The sequence below is a fragment of the Pan paniscus genome, chromosome 1 (assembly GCF_029289425.2).
Source record: "Pan paniscus chromosome 1, NHGRI_mPanPan1-v2.0_pri, whole genome shotgun sequence".
Lineage (NCBI taxonomy): Eukaryota > Metazoa > Chordata > Mammalia > Primates > Hominidae > Pan > Pan paniscus.
In genome coordinates, this window is record NC_073249.2 from 70,076,398 (window position 1) to 70,103,878 (window position 27,481).

The following is a 27,481-nucleotide window of genomic DNA, read 5'->3' on the forward strand; positions in this document are numbered from 1 at the left end:
TTTGATGATCTATACTATGAGCTCAACAGACTACCATTATCACATTTCACAGAATCTGACCTCAGAGAACGTCATGTTATATAAATGCTTAAACAATGCCACTGTTGAACGATTGCTACATTAAGGCTCTTGGGAACTGTGATAATTATAGAGATGACTCAGCTACATTTCAGAAATTGCCTTTACTGCAAACAGCTTAATTTTTCTGAAATGTAAAAGTATTCGTATGACCAAAGCTTCAGGGTGTAGATTTTCTTATTGATCCCAATATTTCAAAGACATAATGGTGCTCTATGATATAGAAGACTTCAAGTTAGAAAGCAGCCTTAAGAGTCAGACATCTTTTTTTTCTGGAGATAGGAATGTGAGACTATTTTGTCTTGCCAAATATAGATCACAAACATTAGTTTTTCAATTTTCATTTATCAGTCATGATAATGTACAAGAAAAACAGAAACACAAAAAAACATTCCTTTAAACTACATTAAAAACAAAGGTGAACAAAATGACACAGAATAAAATAAAATCAAGAAAAATCAAGATTAACAGTAAATATCAATACTTACTTACACATCAAAGTAGACTGTTAGCATAATAAAGCTAACATATAGTCACAGAAAGACAAAAGTATCAATGATCAAGATACTATTTTGCTTCAATAACTCCTCATTTTGGCCTGGGAGTTCATCAAGGCCTAAGCGGCTGGATTCTGTTTTTCTCCTCCCTCCCTCCCTCCCTCCCTCATGCTTCCATCCTTTTCACACTGGGGTACCAGTGTAGGAGGCTCCTGGATGTAGCTAACCGTGCGGCAGCACCTAAGGCAGCAGTGGCTGTACTTCGAGGAATGTAGAGCTTCTGAGAAATCTGGCACTCATAAGACAAAATCAAAGACAGCTGGTCCACAGATTCTTGACGCTTGTCTTTGTACAATGTAATAGCACGGCTGCTAGAAAAATCTTCATTCTTTAGGATCTCTGGTGAGCTTTCCACTGGAAAAGAAAGAGTACACAAACATCTTTTCAAGGGGTACTCATACTCACTGCCTTCTCTCCCCCATTCTAGTTCTATACTAATATGTGTTACAATCATTTTCTGTTAGGTAGCGACAATTACCAATGGCTAATCAGAGAAGATGAGACTTAGAAACCAGTCAACAAATGGAAAGGAAATGGGGAATCATGAATTGAGATAAAATAAATCTTGTCAGGATGAAGGTAAGTGAGAGAGGGAAAATATACCTATGAACAACGAAGGGATGCCTTATTTCTAGGAATGTCATAAAAATAAATTGGATATAATGGAAATCCCAGAGAAGAGCCCATAAGTGCTTCTATTTCCTTCCAGCACTAAGCTAAATGGTGTCCCACAGGCATTCTATTGCCAGAGTTGTTCCAATTCCAAGTCTGTGCCAGGGTAAAAATAAAACCATCCTAGACTGTGGTTGCTAAGAAGTCCCCCAAACCAGTTATCAGCCATAAAATAAACGCCGAGAGGTTCTAAGATGGCTGAATAGGAACAGCTCCAGTCTACAGCTCCCAGTGTGAGCGACGCAGAAGATGGGTGATTTCTGCATTTCCAACTGAGGTGCTGGGTTCATCTCACTGGGGCTTGTTGGACAGTGGGTGCAGGACAGTGGGGGCAGCCCACAGAGCATGAGCCGAAGCAGGGTGAGGCATCGCCTCACCGGGGAAGCGCAAGGGGTCGGGGAATTCCCTTTCCTAGCCAAGGGAAGCCGTGACAGGTGGCACCTGGAAAATCGGGTCACTCCTACCCTAATACTGCACTTTTCCAACACTCGTAGCAAATGGCACACCAGGAGGTTTCTATCCCATGCCTGGCTTGGAGGGTCCCACGCCCACGGAGCCTCACTCACTGCTAGCACAGCAGTCTGAGATTGAACTGCAAGGTGGCAGTGAGGCTGGGGGAGGGGCGCCCGCCATTGCTGAGGTTTGAGTAGGTAACCAAAGTAGCCAGGAAGCTCGAATTGGGTGGAGCCCACCACAGCTCAAGGAGGCCTGCCTGCCTCTGTAGACTCCACCTCTGGGAGCAGGGCATAGCTGAACAAAAGGCAGCAGAAACTTCTGCGGACTTAAACGTCCCTGGCTGACAGCTTTGAAGAGAGTAGTGGTTCTCCCAGTGTGGAGTTTGAAATCTGAGAACGGACAGACTGCCTCCTGAAGTGGGTCCCTGACCCCTGAATAGCCTAACTGGGAGTCACCTCCCAGTAGGGGCCAACTGACACCTCATACGGCCAGGTGCCCTTCTGAGATGAAGCTTTCAGAGGAAGGATCAGGCAGCAACATTTGCCGTTCTGCAATATTTGCTGTTCTGCAGCCTCTGCTGGTGATACCCAGGCAAACAGGGTCTGGAGTGGACCTCCAGCAAACTCCAACAGACCTGCAGCTGAGGGTTCTGACTGTTAGAAGGAAAACTAACAAACAGAAAGGACATCCACACCAAAACCCCATCTGTACATCACCATCATCAAAGACCAAAGGTAGATAAAACCACAAAGATGGGGAGAAACCAGAGCAGAAAAGCTGAAAATTCTAAAAAATCAGAGCTCCTCTTCTCCTCCAAAGGAACGCATCTCCTCACCAGCAATGGAACAAAGCTGGATGGAGAATGACTTTGACGAGTTGAGAGAAGACGGCTTCAGATGATCGGTAATAACAAACTTCTCTGAGCTAAAGGAGGATGTTCAAACCCATTGCAAAGAAGCTAAAAACCTTGAAAAAAGATTAGATGAATGGCTAACTAGAATAAACATCATAGAGAAGACCTTAAATGACTTGATGGAGCTGAAAACCATGGTATGAGAACTGCGTGATGCATGCACAAGCTTCAGTAGCTGATTCGATCAACTGGAAGAAAGGGTATCAGTGACTGAAGATCAAATGAATGAAATGAAGCAAGAAGAGAAGTTTAGAGAAAAAAGAGTAAAAAGAAATGAACAAAGCCTCCAAGAAATATAGGACTATGTGAAAAGACCAAATCTACGTCTGATTGGTGTACCTGAAAGTGATGGGGAGAACGGAACCAAGTTGGAAAACACTCTGCAGGATATTATCCAGGAGGACTTCCCCAACCTAGCAAGGCAGGCCAACATTCAAATTCAGGAAACACAGAGAACACCACAAAGATACTCCTTGAGAAGAGCAACTCCAAGAAACATAATTGTCAGATTCACCAAAGTTGAAATTAAGGAAAAAATGTTAAGCGCAGCCAGAGAGAAAGGTCAGGTTACCCACAAAGGGAAGGCCATCAGACTAACAGCGTATCTCTCTGCACAAACTCTACAAACCAGAAGAGAGTGGGGGATAATATTCAACATTCTTAAAGAAAAGAATTTTCAACCCAGAATTTCATATCCAGCCAAACTAAGCTTCATAAATGAAGGAGAAATAAAATCCTTTATAGACAAGCAAATGCTGAGAGATTTTGTCACCACCAGGCCTGCTTTACAACAGCTCCTGAAGGAAGCACTAAACATGGAAAGGAAAAACTGGTACCAGCCACTGCAAAAACGTGCCAAATTGTAAAGACCATCAATGCTAGGAAGAAACTGCATCAACTAACGGGCAAAATAACCAGCTAACATCATAATGACAGGATCAAATTCACACATAACAATATTAAACTTAAATGTAAATGGGCTAAATGCTCCAATTAAAAGACACAGACTAGCAAATTGGATAAAGAATAAAGACTCATCAGTGTGCTGTATTCAGGAGACCCATCTCATGTGCAGAGACACACATAGGCTCAAAATAAAGGGATGGAGGAAGAACTACCAAGCAAATGGAAAAAAAAAAAAAAGCAGGGGTTGCAATCCTAGTCTCTGATAAAACAGACTTTAAACCAACAAAGATCAAAAAAGACAAAGGCCATTACATAATGGTAAAGGGATCAATTCAACAAGAAGAGCTAACTATCCTAAATATATATGCACCCAATACAGGAGCACCCAGATTCATAAAGCAAGTCCTTAGAGACCTACAAAGAGACTTAGACTCCCACACAATAATAATGGGAGACTTTAACACCCCACTGTCAACATTAGACAGATCAATGAGACAGAAAGTTAACAAGGATATCCAGGAACTGAACTCAGCTCTGCAACAAGCAGACCTAATAGACATCTACAGAACTCTCCACCCCAAATCAACAGAATGTATGTTCTTCTCAGCACCACATCACACTTATTCCAAAATTGATCACACAGTTGGAAGTAAAGCACTCCTCAGCAAAGGTAAAAGAACAGAAATTATAACAAACTGTGCCTCAGACCACAGTGCAATCAAATTAGAACTCAGGATTAAGAAACTCACTCAAAACCGCTCAACTACATGGAAACTGAACAACTTGCTCCTGAATGACTACTGGGTACATAACAAAATGAAGGCAGAAATAAAGATGTTCTTTGAAACCAATGAGAACAAAGACACAACATACCAGAATCTCTGGGACACATTTAAAGCAGTGTGTAGAGGGAAATTTATAGCACTAAATGCCCACAAGAGAAACCAGGAAAGATCTAAAATTGACACCCTAACATCACAATTAAAAGAACTAGAGAAGCAAGAGCAAACACATTCAAAACCTAGCAGGAGACAAGAAATAACTAAGATCAGAGCAGAACTGAAGGAGATAGAGACACAAAAAACCCTTCAAAAAATCAATGAATCCAGGAGCTGGTTTTCTGAAAAGATTAACAAAGGAGATAGAACACTAGCAAGACTAATAAAGAAGAAAAGAGAGAAGAATGAAATAGATGCAATAAAAAATGATAAAGGGGCTATCACCACTGATCCCACAGAAATACAAACTACCATCAGAGAATACTATAAATACCTCTGTGCATATAAACTAGAAAATCTAGAAGAAATGGATAAATTCCTGGACACATACACCCTCCCAAGACTAAGCCAGGAAGAAGTTGAATCCCTGTATAGACCAATAACAGGCTCTGAAACTGAGGCAATAATTAATAGCCTACCAACTAAAAAAAGTCCAGGACCAGTCAGATTCACAGCCGAATTCTACCAGAGGTACAAAGAGGAGCTGGTACCATTCCTTCTGAAACTATTTCAATCAATAGAAAAAGAGGGAATCCTCCCCAACTCATTTTATGAAGCCAGCATCATCCTGATACCAAAGCCTGGCAGAGACACAACAAAAAAAGAGAATTTTAGACCAATATCCCTGATGAACATGGATGCAAAATCCTCAATAAAATACTGGCAAACCAAATCCAGCAGCACATCAAAAAGCTTATCCACCATGATCAAGTGGGCTTCATCCCTGGAATGCAAGGCTGGTTCAACATATGCGAATCAATAAACGTAATTCATCATATACACAGAACCAAAGACAAAAACCAAGTGATTATCTCAATAGATGCAGAAAAGGCCTTTGACAAAATTCAACAGCCCTTCATGCTAAAAACTCTCAATAAATTAAGTATTGATGGGATGTATCTCAAAATAATAAGAGCTATTTATGATAAACCCACAGCCAATATCATACTGAATGGGCAAAAACTGGAAGCATTCCCTTTGAAAACTGCCACAAGACAGGGATGCCCTCTCTCACCACTCCTATTCAACATAGTATTGGAAGTTCTGGCCAGGGCAATCAGGCAGGAGAAAGAAAGAAAGGGTATTCAGTTAGGAAAAGAGGAAGTCAAATTGTCCCTGTCTGCAGATGACAAGATTGGATATTTAGAAAACCCCATCATCTTAGCTCAAAGTCTCCTTAAGTTGATAAGCAACTTCAGCAAAGTCTCAGGATACAAAAATCAATGTGCAAAAATCACAAGCATTACTATACACCAATAACAGACAAACAGAGAGCCAAATCATGAGTGAATTCCCATTCACAATTGCTTCAAAGAGAATAAAATACCTAGGAATCCAACTTACAAGGGATGTGAAGGACCTCTTCAAGGAGAACTACAAACCACTGCTCAACAAAATAAAAGAAGATACAAGCAAATGGAAGAACAATCCATGCTCATGGATAGGAAGAATCAATATCATGAAAACGGCCATTCTGCCCAAGGTAATTTATAGAGTCAATGCCATCCCCATCAAACTACCAATGACCTTCTTCACAGAATTGGAAAACACTACTTTAAAGTTCATATGGAACCAAAACAGAGCCCACATTGCCAAGACAATCCTAAGCCAAAAGAACAAAGCTGGAGGCTTCACGCTACCTGACTTCAAACTATACCAAGGCTACAATAACCAAAACAGCGTGGTACTGGTACCAAAACAGAGATATAGACCAATGGAACAGAACAGAGGCCTCAGAAATAATACCACACATCTATAACCATCTGATCTTAGACAAACCTGACACAAACAAGAAATGGGGAAAGGATTCCCTATTTAATAAATGGTGCTGGGAAAACTGGCTAGCCATATGTAGAAAGCTGAAACTGGATCCCTTCCTTACACCTTATACAAAAACTAATTCAAGATGGATTAAAGACTTAAATATTAGACCTAAAACCATAAAAACCCTAGAAGAAAACCTAGGCAATACCATTCAGGGCATAGGCATGGGCAAGGACTTCATGTCTAAAACACCAAAGCAACGGCAACAAAAGCCAAAATTGACAAATGGGATCTAACTAAACTAAAGAGCTTCTGCACAGCAAAAGAGACTACCATTAGAGTGAACAGGCAACCTACAGAATGGGAGAAAATTTTTGCAATCTACCCATCTGACAAAGGGCTAATATCCAGAGTCTACAAAGAACTTAAATAAATTTACAAGAAAAAATCAACCCCATCAAAAAGTGGGCAAAGCATATGAATAGACACTTCTCAAAAGAAGACATCTATGCAGCCAACAGACACATGAAAAAATGTTCATCATCACTGGCCGTCAGAGAAATGCAAATCAAAACCACAATGAGATAATATCTCATACCAGTTAGAATGGCGATCATTCAAAAGTCAGGAAACAGCAGCTGCTGGAGAGGATTTGGAGAAATAGGAACACTTTTTCACTGCTGGTGGGACTGTAAACTAGTTCAACCATTGTGGAAGACAGTGTGGCGATTCCTCAAGGATCTAGAACTAGAAATACCATTTGACCCAGTCATCCCATCACTGGGTATATACCCAAAGGATTATAAATCATGCTGCTATAAAGACACATGCACATGTATGTTTGTTGCAGCACTATTCACAATAGCAAAGACTTGGAACCAACCCAAATGTCCATCAATGATAGACTGGATTAAGAAAATGTGGCACATATACACCATGGAATACTATGCAGCCATAAAAAAGGATGAGTTCATGTCCTTTGTAGGGACATGGATGAAGCTGGAAACCATCATTCTGAGCAAACTATCGCAAGGATAGAAAACCAAACACCACATGTTCTCACTCATAGGTGGGAATTGAACAATGAGAACATTTGGACACAGGATGGGGAACATCACACACCGGGGCCTGTTGTGGGGTGCGGGGAGCGGGGAGGGATAGCATTAGGAGATATACCTAATGTAAATGACGAGTTAATGGGTGAAGCACAACAACATGGCACATGTATACATATGTAACAAACCTGCACGCTGTGCACATGTACCCTAAAACTTAAAGTATAATAAAAAAAAAAAGCTGAAGTAATTAGTTTTAATTCAGAAGAAATAAGAATTTAAACAAAATGGCTGGAAATGCGATGCTTGAAATTTCCTAATAGCCAAGGAAGGGGATGCTAAGCACTCTGAGATGTGTACTCGTAGCTGGTCTATAAACGGCTTATTACCTGCCTACAATGAAAGAAGGCCCTTTTTCTGGCATCTAAACCAACACATTGCTTCCTTCAAGAAAGTCCTGCTTAAAAAAAAAATTCAGGTGAGCTAAGCAACGTGTTCAGCAACGTAGCTGCTTGAATACTCTGGAACAAACTCCTTACAGTATAGTCCACTGCTGCAAACCCTTCAAATTGGCACCAGTATGTAGACCACATTTTGAATAGCACTGTTCTAGATCTTAAAAACATAGATTTCAAAAAATTCAGAGAAAAAGGAGGCATAATCCATTATTTTATTCATCTTTGCATTTTTAGCATCTAGCAGAGTAACATGTAGTATATGTTCTACACTTTTGTGATGAGTTATGTTCGAGGAGGATTTGACAGCGTATTCTAAAAAGTGAAATTCTGATCATAAAACTATCGTGTCTATTAGAGAGGAAAAAGAATAATTTTTAATTAAATAATGTGATTTTACAGGAAGTCTTAGGTGAGCTCGGATATCAAAAGGTATGAAAAGCAGGAACACGTGACCAAGGATTTGAGAGTAGCAAAATTTCTGCTTTCAGTCATGGTGTTTTTCAACGAGAATATTTACTCTCTTGCCTTACACAACTGGAAAACTGGACAAAATGTATGAAACAACAGCTTTCAGACATTGAACAAGCATCCCAGGACAGTGACCCCTGAGAGAAGGCAAACTGTATGTGCTTTAGCTCACTGCCCGAAAAGAATTTTCAGGCTGTAGTATGAGAAGGAGGAATCCAGACTGAACCAGGTAGTCTTACTGAGTTGAGAAAACAGACTTCAGAACTCAGAAAGGCCAGTCATCTAAAATTTGTGGATATAAAGTACCAGAGAGGAGGCAGCTGCAGAGAGAGACAGAGAAGAAACTGAGGATCTGCTGACAGGTCTCCTTGAGTCTTGGAATGAGTAGTCATCTGACTCCTGTGTGTGTCAGCAAACTACCAAGGCCAGGGAAAAACTACCAGAAAGCAGCAGGCAGAATAATCATTAGATCTTACGTTGGGACAAAACAGTTTGTGTTCTCACCAGCCATAATGGAAAGACATCCTAACACATGCAACATCAAGTCCATCAATAATCTCAGAAGGTATTAGGTATTGCCTAAATAGCAGAGCCAAACCAGACCTAGACCACAGGCTTTTCCAGACCAGCCTAATAAACCTAAAAGGAACACTGAAAGAAAAAAAAAAAAGGGAAATTGAACTGCATCTCCCCACCCCCCAAAAAAAGACAGGAAGAAAAGGAGAAAGGGAAGAAATTAAGCCAACACACATATACACCATGGAATACTATGCAGCCATAAAAAAGAATGAGTTCATGTTCTTTGCAGGGACATGGATGAAGCTGGAAACCATCATTCTCAGCTAACACAGGAACAGAAAGCCAAACACCGCATGTTCTCACTAAGAAGTGGGAGTTAAACAATAAGAACATGGGCACAGAGAGGGGAACATCACACATTGGGGCCTGTTAGTGGGTGGGGGGCAAGGGAAGGGATAGCATTAAGACAAATACCTAATGTAGATGACAGGTTGATGGGTGCAGTAAACCACCATGGCACGTGTATACCTATGTAACAAACCTGCACATTCTGCTCATGTATCCCAGAACTTAAGTATAGTAATAATAAAAAAAAGAAATTAAGCCAACAATGGAAGTGTACCAGTCTTGTTCAGTTTCTAATTCAGTGTGTTTTTCTTTTTTTTTAAGACAGAGTCTCGCTCTGTTGCCCAAGCTGGAGTGCAGTGGTGCAATTTCGGCTCACTGCAACCTCCGCCTCCCAAGTTGAAGCGATTCTCCCAAATCGGTAAAGAGGAAGTCAAACTGTCACTGTTTGCTGATATGATTGTATACCTAGAAAACCCTAAAGACTCATCCAAAAAGCTCCTAGAACTGGTAAATGAATTCAGCAAAGTTTCAGGATACAAAATTAATGTACACAATCAGTAGCTCTGCTATACATCAACAGTGACCAAGCTGAGAATCAAATCAAGAACTTGTGAAAGGAAAATATCTTGCGCCCGCAAAATCACTAAGGAAAACTCAAGCTGGAAACTGCTTAGGGCAAACCTGCCTCCCATTCTACTCAAAGTCACTCCTCTGCCCACTGAGATAGATGCATATCTGATTTGCCTCCTTTGGAAAGGCTAATCAGAAACTCAAAAGAATGTAACCGTTTGTGAATCACCCATCTGTGACCTGGAAGCTCCCTCCCTGCTTCTTGCCTTTGCTTCAAGTTGTTCCAACTTCCAGACCAAACCAATGCACTTCTTACATATATTGATTGATGTCTCATGTCTCCCTAAATGTATGAAACCAAGCTGTGCCCTGACCACCTTGGGCACATGTCATCAGGACTTCTTGAGGCTCTGTCACAGGCACATCCTCAACCTTGGCAAAATAAATTTTCTAAATTAACTGAGACCTGTCTCAGATTTTCTGAGTTCACAAACTCAACCCCTTTCACAATAGCTGCAATAAAAATAGAATACTTAGGAATATAGCTAACCAAGACGTGAAAGACTTCTATATGGAGAAAAACAAAACACTGCTGAAAGAAATCATAGATGACACAAACAAATGGAAACACATCTCATGCTCATGGATGGGTAGAATCAATATTGTGAAAATGATCATACTGCCAAAAGCAATCCACAAATTCAGATCAATTCCCATCAAAATACTACCATCATTCATCACAGAACTAGAAAAAACAATCTTAAAATTCATATGGAACCAAAAAAGAGCCCACATAGCCAAAACAAGACTAAGCAAAAAGAACAAATCTGGAGGCATCACATTACCTGACTTCAAACTATACTATAAGGCCATAGTTACCAAAACAGCATGGTACCGGCATAAAGATAGGCACATAGACCAATGGAACAGAATAGGGAACCCAAAAACAAAGCCAAATACTTACAGCCAACTGATTTTTGACAAAGCAAACAAAAACATAAAGTGGGGAAAGGACACCCTATTCAACAAATGGTGCTAGGATAATTGGCAAGCCACATGTAGAAAAATGAAATTAGATCCTCATCTCTCACCCTATATAAAAATCAACTCAAGATGGATCAAAGACTTAAATCTAAGACCTGAAACCTTAAAAATTCTAGAGTATAACATTGGAAAAACCCTTCTAGACATTGGCTTAGGCAAATAATTCATGATCAAGAACCCAGAAGCAAATTCAACAAAAACAAACATAAATAAATGGGACTTAATTAAACTAAAAAGCTTCTGTACAGCAAAAGAAATAATCAGCAGAGTTAACAAGACAACCCACAGAATGGGAGAAAATCTTCACAATTGATACATCCAACAAAGGACTAATATCCAAAAATCTACAAAGAACTCAGCAAGAAAAAATGAAACAATCCCATTAAAAGTGGGCTAAGGACTTGAATAGACAATTCCCAAAAGAAGATATACAAATGGTCAACAAGCATATGGAAAAATGCTCAACATCACTAATTATCAGGGAAATGCAAATTAAAACCACAATGTGATACCACCTCACGTCTGCAAGAATACCCATAATCAAAAAAATCAAAAAATAATAGATGTTGGCATGCATGCGGTGGAAAGGGAATGCTTTTATGCTATTGGTGAGAATATAAACTATTACAACCACTATGGAAAACAGTGTGGAGATTCCTTAAAGAGCTAAGATCTACCATTTGATCCAGCAATCCCACTACTAGGTATCTACCTAGAGGAAAAGAAGTCATTATACGAAAAAGATACTTGCACACACATTTATAGCAGCACAATTTGTAACGGTAAAAACATGGAACCAGCTCAAATGCCCATCAATCAATGAGTGGATAAAGAAAATGTGATACACACACACACACACACACACACACACACACACACACACACACACCATGGAATATTTCTCAGCCATAAAAAGGAACGAAATAATGGCATATGCAGCAACCTGGATGGAATTCGAGACTATTATTCTAAGTGAAGTAATTCAGGAATGGAAAACCAAATATCGTATGTTCTCAGTCATAGGTGGGAGCTAAGCTATGAGGACGCAAAGGCATAAAAATGATACATTGGACTTTGGGGACTCAAGAGAAAGGGTGGGGGGTTTCGAGGGATAAAAAACTACACATTGGGTACAGTGTATACACTCAGGTGATGAGTGCACCGAAATCTCAGAAATCATCACTAAAGAACTTTCAAGTAACCAAACAGCACCTGTTCCCCAAAAACCTATTGAAGTAAAAAAAATTTTTAAATTTTAAAAATCATATAATTTGTCCTAGGTTTTTACAAAATATTTTATGAAAATTATACATAAGAAGTACAGTATAACTGAACAACTTACATTCTAATGAAAACTTTGTTGCAAAACAAAAAATGTAGTATGTGGATAGACTTAATATTGTTAAGACGAGAATTCTCCTCAAATTGATCTACAAACTTAAATTTAAAAAATCAGATCAAAATCTTAGCAGGCTTTGTGTAGATACTGACAAGCTAATTCTAAAATTTATGTGAAAATCAAAGGACCTATAATAGCAAAACAACTTGAGAAAAAGAAAGTTGGAGGACTAACATTATGTGATTTCAAGACTTATTATAAAGCCATGGTAATTAAGATAGTAGTACAAAAACAGACATATAGACCAAGAGGACAAAATGGAAATTTTAGAAACAGATCCTCACAAATACAGCCTATTGACTTTTGGCAAAGGTGTCAAGGCAATTTACTGGAGATAGTCTTTTCAACAAATGGTGCTGGAACAAATGGACATTCAGATGCAAACAAAATAAACATTGATCCTCACATCATACCCTATACAAATATTAACTTGAATTGGATCTCAGACTTAAAACTACAAAAATTTTATAAGAAAATGTAGGAGAAAATCTTAGTTATTTGAGTTAAAGATTTCTAAACAAGATACACAAAGCTCAAATTGTAAAGAGAAAAAAATCAATAAACTGGACTTGAAAACTTTTGCTCTTCCAAAGATACTAAAAGGCAAGCCACAGACTGGAGGAATATTTATACCTGACAAAGAATGTGTATACAGAACAAAGAACTTCTACAGGTAGGTAAGAAGATAACCCAATTTAAAAAGTAAATAAATACTTGAACAGGCACTTAGCTAAAGAAGATATATGAATGGCAAATAAGCACACAAAAAAGATGGTGAACATCGTGGTAAACAGGAAAATGCAAATTAAAACTACAATAATATACCACTACATACCCAACAGACTGGCAAAATTTAAAAAGATCGACAATAACATCTACTGGCAAGGATGTGGAGTGCTTGGAACTTTTATTCCTTGCTGGTGGGACTGCAAATTGGTGCAATCACTTTAGAAAACATTTTGGCAGTTTCTAAAAAGTTAAACATGCAGTTACTGTATGACCTAGCAAATCGACTCCTATGTGTGTGTACATATATAATTTTTTTTTTTTTTGAGACAGAGTCTCACTCTGTCACCCAGGCTGGAGTGTAGTGGCACGATCTCGGCTCACTGCAACCTCTGCCGCCTGGGTTCAAGCAATTCTCCTGCCTCAGCCTCCCCCAAGTAGCTGGGATTACAGGCTCCTGACACTGTGTCTGCCTAATTTTTGTATTTTTAGTACAGATGGGGTTTCATCATCTTGGCCAGGCTGGTCTTGAACTCCTGACCTCGTGATCCACCCGCCTCAGCCTCCCAAAGTGCTGGGATTACAGGCGTGAGCCATCATGCCCAGCCTCTTATGTATACCTTTAATAGAAATAAAAACATACGTCTACAGAAAGAGCTATGTGCAAATGTTCATAGCAGCTTTATTCATAATGGTCAAATTCTGGAAACAACATAGGTGTCCATTAACTGGTAAACAGGTAAATTGTGGTATATCCATGTAACTGAATACTATTCAGCAAATAAATAGGAGCAACTTTTTGATACTGGCACAACATAAACGAAACTCTAAAATATTACCGTAAGTGAAAGAAGCCAGCCAGACATAAAAACTACATATAATTCCATTTATATGAAATTCTAGAAAAGGGAAAGTGACATGCCAGAGGCAAGTAGGCAATGGGACTGACTGCAAAGGGGCACAAGGAAACTTTTCAGGCTGATGGAAATGTTATCATGATTATGGCTGTGATGGCGAGACTATCAATTTGTCGAAACTCAAAGAACTATACACTTGACAACCAGCAAATTTTACTCTATATAAATGGGACGCCCCACCCCTCCGGCAAGAAAACAAAAGTGCAGAAAAAAAGAAGAGTGGCAAAGTTAAAGGAACAATTGAGCCCAAACATAAAACAAGGACTTAACACAAATGCTAAGGTCAGTAATGTTTCAAGGTATATTTTGCAAGGGATAAATGAAGGTTTTTTTAGCAACATGGCAAACCATCATGTTTGTCAACTGTGAGCATGCACAAGTACACACAAACATACCAGAACCAGAGGGCTTTTCTGCGGAATCATCCACTGCAGTTGTTGAACAGGGTGCTGCTGTGGAAAGCTGAATTTGCTTTGGCTGAGTCTGACTGTTGTTGGGTTCAGACTGGCTCCCATCTGCTGACTGCTCTGACTGGGTAAGAGAGGTACAGAATTCTTCCAATTTGGGCAGTGTGGAAGAATCTGAAGAACCATTTATGTCTAGTTGCTGCAGAATGGGAAAAATGGGGCAAAAACATGAAAAGTGTTAGTATAAGAATAATTAAGCCCTATTTCCTTACTTATAAGCAAAATACAAATATTTCCATATTATAATAAATAAATAAAACTACTCACTTTCAAGAACCTAGATACTCTCAGCCGGGCGCGGTGACTCACGCCTGTAATCCTAGCACTTTGGGAGGCCGAGGCGGGCGGATCACGAGGTCAGGAGATCGAGACCATCCTGGCCAACATGGTGAAACCCCGTCTCTACTAAAAACACAAAAAAAATTAGCTGGGCGTGGTGGCAGGCGCCTGTAGTCCCAGCTACTCAGGAAGCTGAGGCAGGAGAATGGCGTGAACCTGGGAGGCGCAGGTTGCAGTGAGCCGAGGTTGCACCACCGCACTCCAGCCTGGGCGACAGAGTGAGACTCCATCACACACACACACAAAAAAGAACCTAGATACTCTCTAGAAAAAGCAAGTCCTTCTCTATCCTAATGAACATAAATTCAATTCAAGAAACATTTATGGAACACATCCCATAAGCAAACAGGGCACTGAGTGCTAACATACACAGGCTGGAAAAGAGGGGCAGGGCACGAGAGAAGTGATGTTCACTGAGCACCCCGTGTCGGGCACAGTGCTAGGTTATCTGCATGTGTTTCTTCATTTGAACATCAGAACAGGTGTCCTAGGTAGGTGATACTACGTCTTCTTTCACTTAGCATAATGCTTTTACAGAGTGGTTAAGTTATCCAACGTCCATCAGTAAATGGCAGGGTGCAGATTTGAACTTAAGCCAGTCTATGTTCTCTGTGCTCTACCACACCACCTCCCAGTCAGACAGGATCCCTGTCCCTAAGGGGCACTCAGTCCTCAGTCAGGGAAACTGTGTGTGCGCAGCTAGCCATGAAAGGAGGCAAGAGCTGCATGCTCCTCAGAAGGGACAAAAAGGCCAGGGTTTGAGAGAAAAAGATGAACTTCCAAACTGAGATTGAACTTGAGCTTAAATGAAGGGAGTGCCAAATTTTAACCATTATGAATTAGACCCCATTTCCTACCATATAGTCATTGCTGAAGTAAGTGTACTCTATGGTCATTTAATAGCATTGATCTTTGGTGATGTCAACTGGCATTAACATGAGTAAAGAGGACCCCATCAGACCAAGCTGTAACAAGCTGAACTAAGTGGTTTATCGTCTGGGATCTGCCTAGAGCAAACTGAAACAATAATTGTACAAACAGATGTAGGCTTGTTTTTCTGGCTCATATGAATCACACATTTAATATCAGCAAATGTTCCTTCTGTGGCAAAAATCTATAGCTGCTCACTTTCAAAGATGGCTGGCATGAATGTGGCTTATATAATTATATAATATATAAATGCCTGTGTGTATAACCTTTCTTGGTTGCAAAAAAGAAATTCTAAAACTCCAGATAGCTATACTGGGCCATACAAGATGTTATTTCAGGAAACCAAAGACCTGGACTCAAATTTTTGCATAGTTTATGCAATTCACATGTATACTTGAGCTACCTTTTAAGTTTATCTTCATTTAAAATGAGGCTGAGAATGAGTGAATTCTTTCAATAAGCTGCAATAATAAGTAAATCAATATTTATTAATATCATAAATTTTTTAAGCTGGGGAGATTACTAGTTCAAATCAGTCTTCACAGGTGGACAAGCTCAGGGCACAAAAGGTAACTTGTTTAAACTTGCTAATCAGTGGTAAAGACTAGGCCCTAGATTATAGCACTCACAGACCAGTGCTTTTTACATTATGCCCTACTGCCTATGTTTAGCTGTTTAATAGATAATATACAGAAACATTTTTAAAAAGCTATATCTTCTTTCTTGACAAATATGATTTAAGAAAGATGCACTGTTGACACATATTTAAATGCATCCTGATAGCTTTCACTCTGAATTTCACTTTAAATTTGTATGACATCTGAAAGCAAGTATGTGTAGTAAATTTAAGCAATTAGTTGAAAATAAGTCTTCCCCTTCTAACAGTAACCTAGAGCCTTACTACTCAAAAGTGGTGTTCACTCATCAGCAGCATCAGCATTAGTTGGAAGCTTGCTAGACATGAAGAGCTTTGGTCCCTACCCCAGATATGCTGGATAAGAATCTGCATTTTAACAAGATTCCCAGGTGACCTGTATACACATTATAGTTTGAGAAGCACTGCTCTACCAGATTTATTCTTCTGTAGTTATAAATGACTGACTCCCTCACAGTTGTTTGGAAATACACCAAGATGGAACTACAGGTTAGTCTCAACAAACATGTTCATGATTTATGAAACATGAACAAATGCCCCAAATCACTTCACATCCACTAGAATGGCTATAATAAAAAAGACATGATTACAATTGTTGGCAAGAACAGCAAATGTTGACATGGACAAACTGGAGTACTCTTAAATTGTTGGTAGGAATGTAAAATAGCACCACTGCTCTGGAAAATATCCTGGTAGTTCCTCAAAATGTTAAACATAGGGTTGCCATGTGCTTATCTAGTTACATACTAAGATAAATGAAAACATGGGAAGGAGTAAGAAAACGGCATAGGGCAGAACTCTGGGAGACACCACAGGGAGCAAGCCTACAAATTACATCGGGAGGTAGGAGGAAAAAAGATCATGGCATCACAAAACCCAAAGGAAGATTATGTTTCAAGAAGGAACGCAAGATTACTTTCAAATATTGCTGAGCAATCAGGTACTGTAAGGTTAAAACATGCCAACCTAATTTAGCAACATGGGAATAGATGGTGACTTGAAGGATAATCACTGTAGTATTGTTTAAAGTCACATGAAATCTTAAAAATAGATATTCATCAGAACTATTTAAATCAGTGTGGCATATCCATACTCTGCAGGAGTTTAAAGCAATGAGGTAGGTTTGTAAGTACTGAAATGGAAAGGTGCTGAACAGTATGTGTATTATGTTCTCATGTATGTGTTTAGTTTCTAGGAAGGATACACAAGAAACTGCTTATGATGGGAGTTGGATTAGAAGAGGCAAGGATATCTTATTTCTGTAACTTTCAGAACTACTTGAATTTTAAAATCCTGCATATGTAGTACTTTCATAATTTTCAAAGGCAAAACATGTTTGTCTACATAGGGGATGAAAAACAAGTGTGGTAGCTAGAGAGGACTTTGGGATTTAAAAAATTTGGAATGTTTAAATTTTGTTTAGACGGAAGGTACACTAACATGTTTAAATGCTTATGAGAACACTCCAGTAGAAAGAGGTTGAAGATACAGACAGCAGGAGAGGACTGTATCCTAAGCATACTTCCAGTCCCAAGCCTTTTGAATAAGGGATATTCAACCTGCATGGTAAGTACAGGTTGCTTTAGAATAGGAATAGAAAAAGGGGTAGAAAAAGAAAACTTTCTTAAGAAATATACCTTAAGAAGTTCATTATGATACAGTAAAGATTTTACCTTTGTAACTTCTCTTCGTGGGGTATAAATTAATAGTATAAAACTACATGACAGAAAAAGTTTGAGGACTCAGATTTCCTGACTTCAAAACTTATTAAATAGCTAGAGTAATCAAGACAATGTGATGCTGGTATAGGAACAGACACATAGAGAATAGGATTAAGAATCCAGAAATAGCCTTTCCTTTCGGCCAGAACCGCCATCTTCCAGTAATTCGCCAAAATGACGAACACAAACGGAAAGAGGAGAGGCACCCGATATATGTTCTCTAGGCCTTTTAGAAAACATGGAGTTGTTCCTTTGGCCACATATATGCGAATCTATAAGAAAGGTGATATTGTAGACATCAAGGGAATGGGTACTGTTCAAAAAGGAATGCCCCACAAGTGTTACCATGGCAAAACTGGAAGAGTCTACAATGTTACCCAGCATGCTGTTGGCATCGTTGTAAACAAACAAGTTAAGGGCAAGATTCTTGCCAAGAGAATTAATGTGCGTATTGAGCACATTAAGCACTCTAAGAGCCGAGATAGCTTCCTGAAACGTGTGAAGGAAAATGATCAGAAAAAGAAAGAAGCCAAAGAGAAAGGTACCTGGGTTCAACTAAAGCGCCAGCCTGCTCCACCCAGAGAAGCACACTTTGTGAGAACCAATGGGAAGGAGCCTGAGCTGCTGGAACCTATCCCCTATGAATTCATGGCATAATAGGTGTTAAAAAAAAAAAATAAAGGACCTCTGGGCTACAAAAAAAAAAAAAAAAAAGAATCCAGAAATAAACCCTATCTTTATGTCAGCTGATTTTCAATAAGGATGCCAAGACAATTCATGGGGAAAGAATCATCGTTTCAACAACTAGTGCTGGTACAGCTGAATGTCCACATGCAAAAGAATAAAGATGGACTCTATCTCACACCATAACAAATTAACTCAAAATGGATCAAAGGCCTAAATGTAAGAGCTAAAATTATAAAATGCTTAGGTGAAAACACAAGTGTAAATCTTTGTAACTTTTGGTCAGACAATGGCTTATTAGGGGAGACCAAGAGCTCAAGCAACCAAATAAAAAAATCGATTGGATTTTATTAAAAAAAACCTTTTGTGCTGCAATGGACACCATTAAGTGAAAAAGAAAAACAGAAGAGTAGAAAATTTGAAAATAATATATCTCATAAGGGACTTGTAATATGATATTTTCTTATATCTGAATAACAAAAGACAACCTACTTTAAAAATGGGCAAAGGATCTGAATATCTTGTCAGAGAAGATAAATCACCAATAAGCACATGAAAAGACACCCAACATCATTAGCCATCAGGGATATGGAAAGAAAAACCTTCATATCCACTAGCATGGCCATAATCAAAAGAACAGGCAATAAGTGTTGGTGAAGATATGGAGAACTGGAACCCTCATACACTGCTGGGGGGTACATAAAATGTTGCAGCCACTTTGAATGACAGTATGCCAATTCCATAAAATGTTAAAAGCAGAATTACCATACGATCCAGAAACTCCACTCCTAGTTATATATCTAAGAAAAACTAAAACATGTTCACACAAAACCTTGTACTTGAACATTCTTAGCAGCATAATAGCCAAAATGTGAAAGCAGCCCAAATTCCCACCAACTGATGAATGGATAAATAAGATGTGGTATATCATAGAAGGGAATATTATTCAGCCATAGAAAGGAATGAAGTACTGGTTCATACTACAACAAGGATGAATTTTGAAGACATTATTAATGCTAGGTGAAAGAAGACAATCACAGAAAACCACATACTGTGTGCCATTTAACAGACAAATCTGTGGAGACAGAAAGCAGATTAGTAAGTAGCTGCCTAAGGCTGTGAGAGGACAGGGAAGGAGTATGACTGCTAATGGTCATGGGTGGTTTTTTTTGAGAGCGTGATGAAAATATTCTAAAATAGACTGTAGTGATAGCTGCACAGCTGTGTACCCTAAAAACATTGAATTGTGCATTTTAAATAGTGAATTATAATGGTATAACAATTATATTCCAATAAAGCTGTATTTAAAAAAAAAGACAAGAGAAACAAAATATAAAAGCCTACTTTATCCTGAAACTAAATTCATGCATTAAGTAAGCTACATTTCTGGAAGAGACCATTCTATGAAATACAGAATGACTTTATCATTCTCATACAAAAGTAACCACAGTCTGAAGGAAATGTGTCACTTAGAAGGTTCATCTTCCCTAGATCTGCTTTTGAACAAGTCTTCTAGACTTAAGCTCTTTATTTTCAATGTAACACACCAAAGTAAAGAGGCCTGGCAGCCAAATTTCATGATTCACAGAAATTGTCCTGCTGCTTTCAGGATGCTCGTAATATATTCAGGAAACCTGAAACAAATAGATTCTATGCCAGGATTACTGCTTTCTGCCAAAGCAATGTGAATGAAGAAACTAGTCTAGACTATGCGACAAATATAGAGCTTAAAATTATGACTAAGTTACAGGAAAATCCCAATTTTCTGTATCTCTAAGAGAGGTTTAATCATTTTTAAAATTCTAGGCTCAGGATTCTCTTCTGAAGCGATAAGTAATTATGTTTTCATTTTAAAATCAACATATATTTTATGTATATGTATTCTACAACTGCTGAGAGAGGTCATTAACCACAAGTATTCTGGGGTGCAAATCCACTCGTAACTCAAGTACAAAGCCCAAAAAGTCAAATTTATCATCAACAGTAACAGCTACAGCAAGCTGTTAAGAGATAGGCAATATCAAAATATGTAAATTGAGACAATTTTGCTTTCTAAAAATGAAAGGACTTCCTTATGCAAACCTGTCCCAATAACCTGCATTAGACATTTACCTTTTGAGTCCTGTTTGTGCCAGTATTTTTTTCCTGAGCACCGAGTACTTCTGGCTTATGAACTTCTACTTTCGTTCCATTTACAAGGCCTGAAGGCTGCCAAGAATCATCCCATGTATCTTTAGGGGTAGAAAAACACCAGTCCTATAATGAAAAAATGGCAACAACAGACTGAGATAAAGTGCAACATGACCCAAAAAGAGGATAACTTGGGCAAGATAAATGCAAGAAAGCAATACATATTTTTAAAAAAGGTATTTATTAACTTTCTATATCAGTGTGACTTTCCTCCTTGCTTTATTGGTCCATACCCAGTATCTTGAACTCTGAACACATGGATCTCAAAAATAAATACAACTCTGTTTGTAGTCTTTTCTTTAATATCTTTTTCATGGCTAGATGATTTTTTTCATGATCACCTAGTACTTAAATAGCACAAACATGAAGGAGCAACATAATTTCAGATACTTATTCTTATAGCCAGTGGAAAATAAATTTCAAATATATATAGTTAGGCCTAATATTAGCAAATATGCTGACTCCAGAAATCCAGGGGTTATATTACAACGCTAAAGCAACAAAAGTAGAATTAGAGAAAATGGTTTCTTTCATTTATTTATAGATCCTAAGGGCCTTGACTAGGGGCCAATGATAAAACAAAAATCACAATGATTAAAAGGGCAGATATGCAAAAATTGGCCTATGGTTTATTGTCCCATGATGAATCCTCTGTCCCACTACATGTCACTGCCATTTTTCAAAATCATGTATTCTTTGAATTATGGCCTGATAAATACTTTTGAATTCCAGAATATATAGCTTTCTTGGACCTAGACAATTAAATTTAAATTTCCTTTTCTCAGTACTGATTTGCTTTCTTTTCCTATTTTTTTTTTAGATAGGGTCTTAATCTGTCACCCAAGCTGGTGGAATGTAGTGGCATGATCTTGGCTCACTGCAACCTCCAGCTCCCAGGCTCAAGCACTGATCCTCCTACCTCAACCTCCCAAGTAGCTGGGAGAGCAAGTGCACACCACCACAACTGGCTATTTTTAGTAGAGACAGGGTCTCACCATGTTGCCCAGGCTGGTCATGAACTCCTGAGCTCAACTGATCCACCCACCTTGGCCTCCCAAACTGCTAGGATTACAGGCTTGAGCCGCAGTGCCTGGCCTGATTTGCTTTCTATTTTTCCAAGGATCTAACCTTCTGTGGCATTTCTTTACATGATGAATACTGATTCTTTCCACCAAGGCTTGCAGTAAATAGATGGGAGGCAGCATCACCTCCTTTTCCCATCTTAGCCTGTAGAGGTAACCAGTTCTCATCCCAAATATCATCACCTATGGTCACTGACTCCAGGCATGGCATTCCAGTGGGGATCTCATCCTAAAATGTAACAGAAGACAAAGAAAAACTATCATTTATAGTTCCTATATGAGCACATAAAATTTAGGTTTTATAGTTTTTTCCTGACTCCAGGTAAAGATGACAGTTTGAATTCACAATTTATTAATTTCCCTTCTGAAATGCCACCAAAATAATAAAGAGATTTAGGATATAATCTTTATAGTCAAAGAGAACAGAAGAGGAGAAAGCACCATCTACTTTCTGGGTACAGGAAAGCAGACAAGTGACAACCGATTAAGCAGTCCTGAGAAAGTGGAATCCTGAGCTTGTAGTGAAAAAATTGAGAAGCAACCCAAATCTATACAATATATACCTCAAAAACTCAGAAATTTGTACTAAAAGGTTTTTGGAATTGAGGGGGTAAAATGGGAATGAAAACAAGCACACTGGCTGAAAGTCTGTGTAAGCAGGACTTAGATCTCCAGATACTCTCCCCTATTCCAAGGACTCAGGCAACTACATCTCCTCTATCTGTCAGAAGACCAGAAATATTCTGGAGGGTAAAACTGAGGATGGAGCAATCATAATAAAAAATTATTAAGGAATCAAATGAAAGTTTTTATAATGAATATTGAGATCCCTGGCTGTCTTTTCAATAGCAGAACAGAAATGAAAGAATGCATGAACTTGAAGACAGATCCCTAGAAATGATCAAATCTAAACAAAAGAGAAAAAAAGATTGGGGGGGAAAAAACAAAAAAAACAACCAAACAAAAAACCCAAAACAGAGCCTCAGGGACTGTGGAACAATACCAAAAGATATAACATTTGTGTCATCAGAGTCTCACAAGGAGAACAGAAAGAATATAATGCAGAAAAATAATTTGAAGAAATATGGCTGAAAACACCCAAAATTTGGTGAAAGACATAAATCTACAGATTCAAGAAGTTCACCAAAACCCAAACTGGATAAACCTAAAGAAATCCATGCCTAGACAGGTTCTACTCAAGTTGCTGAAAACTAAAGACAAAGAACTATCTTGAATGTAGCCAAAGAAAAATAACACATTACTTATAAAGGAAGAACAATTTCAATTACTGTGGATTTTGCATCAGAAACCATGAAGGGCAGAAAGGAGAAGAATGAAACTGTTAAAGTGCTAAAAGAGAAGAAATGGGAACCCAGGTTTCTATATACAGCCAAAATAGCCTTCAAGAATGAAGTAATAAATATATTCTCAATAAAGAAAACAGAATTCATGGTCAGCATACCTACTCAAAAATAATTGTTAAAGGAAGTTCTTTGGACAGAAAGGAGATATCAGAAGGAAACTTGGAATATCAGAAAAAGAAAGACCAACAGAAATGATAAATATCTGGGTATATATAACAACTATTCTCTTGAACTTTTAAAGAATATTCTTGAAGATGGAAAGCAAAAACTAACATCATAAATTGTATGTAGGTGTAATATATAAGACAAGGATGGCATAAAGGAAAAAGGAAGGGGTAAAAAGATCTAAATAGTAGGGTAAGACACTGACATTCCAAAGTGGTAAAATGCTGATTAAGTACATTGTAAAAGTCAAGAATGACAACTGTAATTCCTAAAGCAACCACTAAAAACACTATACAAATAGATATGATAAAAACACAGTACTTTGGGAAGCCAAGGTGGGCAGATCATGAGGTCAGGAGATTGAGACCATCCTGGATAACACGGTGAAACCCCGTCTCTACTGAAAATAAAAAAAAATTAGCCAGGTGTGCTGGTGGGTGCCTGTAGTCCCAGCTACTCGGGAGGCTGAGGCAGGAGAATGGCGTGAACCTGAGAGGCGGAGCTTGCAGTGAGCCGAGATTGTGCCACTGCACTCCAGCCTGGGCAACAGAGCAAGACTCTGTCTCAAAAAAAAAAAAAAAAAAAAACACCATAGTAGATAAAATGGAATACTAAAAAATGTTCAAATAACCTAAGAGAAGGCAAGAAAGAGGAGGCAGATGAATGAAAATCAGGGGAACAAACAGAAAAATAAAATGGCAGATCTAAAATAAAAACATATATATAATCACATTAAACATAAATGGTCCAAACCATACTAATTAAAATTCAGATTGTCAGAGTGGATTAAAAAATAATCAAACAAGGCCGAGCACAGTGGCTCATGCCTGTAATCCCAGCACTTTGGGAGGCCAAGGTGGGCAGATCATCTGAGGTCAGGAGTTCAAGACCAGCCTGACCAACATGGAGAAATCCCATCTCTATTAAAAATACAAAATTAGCCGGGCATGGGGCGCACACCTGTAATCCCAGCTACTCAGGAGGCTGAGGCAGGAGAATTGCTTGAACCCAAGAGGTGGAGGTTGTGGTGAGCTGAGATCATGCCATTGCACTCCAGCCTGGGAAACAAGAGCAAAACTCTGTCTCAAAAAAATAAATTAAATAAATAAATAATCAAACTATATGCTGTCTCAAGAAACTTACTTCAAATATAATGACACAGGTAGGTTAGAAGGATGGAAAAAAATATACCAGGCAAGCGCGCGCACACACACACACACACACATGAAAACTGGAATGGCTATACTGATATCAGTGCATTATGTACACTTCAGTGCAAAAAAAGTAATTGTGAATAAAGACATTTCATAATGATAAAAGGGTTAATTCACCAAGACATGTAAGAATCCTAAATGGATAACACCTAACAATAGAGCTTCAAAATGCACAACAGAAAAACTGACAGAATGAAAGGAGAAATAGACAAAATCCAAGATTACAGTTACAGACTTCAGTGTTCTTCTCAGTAATCAACAAAATCGGTAGATAGCAAGGATCAGAAGAACTGAACAATACCACCAATCAATTGGATCTGACATTTATAGAAACTCTACCAAACAACAGAATACATGTTTTTTTCAAAGACACATGGACATTTACCAAGCTAGACCACATCCTGTGTTGACAAAACAAACCTTAACAAATTTAAAGAACTGAAATCATACTGTGTTCTAAGACCATACTATACTGGAAAGAAGTAACAGGAAGTTAACATGAAAATTTCCAAACACTTGGAAATTAAACAACACACTTCCAAATAATTCATGGGTGAAAGATAATATCTCAAAATAAACTATAAAATATTTGAACTGAATGAAAATGAAAATACAATATGTTCAAATTTGTGAAATGCAGCTAAAGTGATATGTAGAGACTCATAGCATCAATGCTTATATTAGAAAAGAAAGGTCTCAAATCAATAAAGTAAACTTCCATCTTAAAGAAATAGAAAAAGAAAGCAAAAATAAACCCAAAGAAAATAAAAGAAAGAAATCAACGAACTTGAAAACAGAAAGACAAGAGATAAAACCAGTGACACCAAAAGCTTATTCTCTAGGAATGGGAAGTTCAATAAAATGGATAAATCTCTAGTAAGACTAATGAAAAGGGGAGAAGACAAACTGCCAATATCAGAAATGTAATAGGAGATTATCATTGCAGACCCTGCAGATAACAAAAGGATAATAAGGGAATACTATAAACAATGTTATACATATAGTTGACAACTTAGATGAAGTGAACCAATTCCTCATTTGATAACTTAAATGAGTCACTTCCTCAAAAACCACGAAATACCAAGACTAAGATAAAATAGCTGATTTGAATAGTCCTATATCTACTAAAGCAATTGATTTTATAATTTAAATTCTTCTGGAAAAAAGTCTCCAGGCCCAGATAGTTTTATAAGGTAATATCAAACATTTTAAAAATTAACTTCTCTCCCTGAAAAATAACCTGATTTTATGTAACCTTTTCCAGAAAATAGATGAGCGAATACTTCCAACTCATTTTATTAGGACAGTATCACCCTGTACAAAGTGTACATCAATAAACAAATAAAGAAAACGTGGTATATATACACAATGTAACAATATTCAACCTTTAAAAAGAAGGAAATCTTGTAATTTGTGACAAAATGGATGAACCAGGAGGACATTATGTTACATGAAAGAAGCCAGATACAGAAAGAGGAATAACACATGATCTCACTTACATGTGGAATCTAAAAAAGCAGAGTGAAATAGTAGTTACCAGAGGCTAGGAGGTGGAGGGATTGGGCAGATGTTGGTCAAAGGACACAAAATTTCAGTAGACAGGAGGAGTAAGTTCAAGAGATCTGCTATACATCTTGGTAACTACAGTTAATAGTGACATATTGTATACTTAAAAATTGCCAGGAGAGTAGATTTTAAGTGTTTTCACCACAAAAAAATAACAAATATGTGAGGTAATGCATATGCTAAATAGCTTGACTTATACATGCTACAGTGTATACATATATTGAAACATGTTGTACACCATATATGCAATTTTACTTAATTAAAAAAACTAAGAAAATAAAGATCCACACAAACAACAAAAATAAATAAAAAGGAAATACAATTCTACATAATCTTTCCCAGAAAACAGCAAAGCGGGCAATATATTCAGATTTATTTTATGAGGCCAGGATTATCCAGTATAAAAACCAAAGACAATACAAGAAAACTACAGACCAATATCTCATGAAAACAGATATCCATTTGCATGTACTAATGCAGACAACATTACTGATACAGAAAATCACAAAAGAAACCAACAAAACACCCCCTAGAATGGATAAGTGAAGTTAGGTAGTTCAAAAAAACACCAATTTCTATATACTAGCAATTAAAATACAAAAACTGGGGAAAACATTTATAATAGCTCTCAAAATAAGTGAAATACTTAGGTATAAAATTAACAGAACATGTACAGATCCTGTATACTGAAAATTATAACACTGTTGAAGAAATAAAAGAAAACCTAAATAAATGGGGAGATACACCATGTTCATGGACTAAAGCATCAACTTTCCTCAAAATTATCTATATATATAACACAACTCCAATAAAAATCTCAGGTATAGATAAGCTGATTCTAAAATTTACAAGGAAAGAAAAAGGAACCAAAATATTAAAAACAATTTTGAAAAAGTATAAAATAGGAGGAATCATACTACCTGATTTTTTCTTTTTCTTGAGACAGAGTTTCGCTCTTGTCGTCCAGGCTGGAGTGCAATGGTGTGATCCCAGCTCACTGCAACCTCCCTCTGCCTTCCGGGTTCAAGCAATTCTCCTGTCTCAGTCTCCTAAGTAGCTGGGATTACAGGTGCCCACCACCACACTCGGCTAGTTTTTGTATTGTTTAGTAGAGACAGGGTTTTGCCATGTTGGCCAGGCTGGTCCTGAACTCCAGACCTCAGGTAATCCACCCACCTCGGCCTCCCAAAGTGCTAGGATTATAGGCATGAGCCACTGCGCCCAGCCCATACTACCTGATTTTAAGAGGTACTATG

The 27,481-nt window shown here is 38.1% G+C and overlaps 2 protein-coding genes across 7 annotated transcripts in view; one reads left to right on the top strand and one right to left on the bottom strand.

Moving 5' to 3' along the window:
* Nucleotides 1-403: 403 nt before the first annotated feature.
* Nucleotides 404-27,481, bottom strand: part of TDRD5 (tudor domain containing 5) — a 91,940-nt gene continuing 64,862 nt past the window's right edge. For 3 of the 6 annotated variants that reach the window (XM_003824709.6, XM_057301998.2, XM_055111039.3), the window contains 4 exons: nt 21,963-22,145; nt 20,757-20,900; nt 14,244-14,454; nt 404-989 (listed from right to left, as the gene is read on the bottom strand). In XM_003824709.6, coding sequence (XP_003824757.1) covers nt 742-989; nt 14,244-14,454; nt 20,757-20,900; nt 21,963-22,145 — 786 coding nt within the window. In that variant the 3' untranslated portion in view covers nt 404-741. The remainder of the gene's footprint in view (nt 990-14,243; nt 14,455-20,756; nt 20,901-21,962; nt 22,146-27,481) is intronic. The other 3 variants (XM_055111037.2, XM_008978372.4, XM_055111038.2) reach the window with 1 other exon arrangement.
* On the top strand, nt 18,108-18,632 carry LOC134730253 (large ribosomal subunit protein eL21-like). Its single transcript, XM_063603720.1, has one exon. It carries the CDS (start codon nt 18,135-18,137, stop codon nt 18,615-18,617), a length of 483 nt encoding a protein of 160 aa, XP_063459790.1. The 5' UTR covers nt 18,108-18,134; the 3' UTR covers nt 18,618-18,632.

What these genes read in the sequence shown, in the direction of transcription:
- LOC134730253 (XM_063603720.1), top strand. Translation starts at nt 18,135, where the DNA reads ATGACGAACACAAACGGAAAGAGGAGAGGCACCCGATATATGTTCTCT.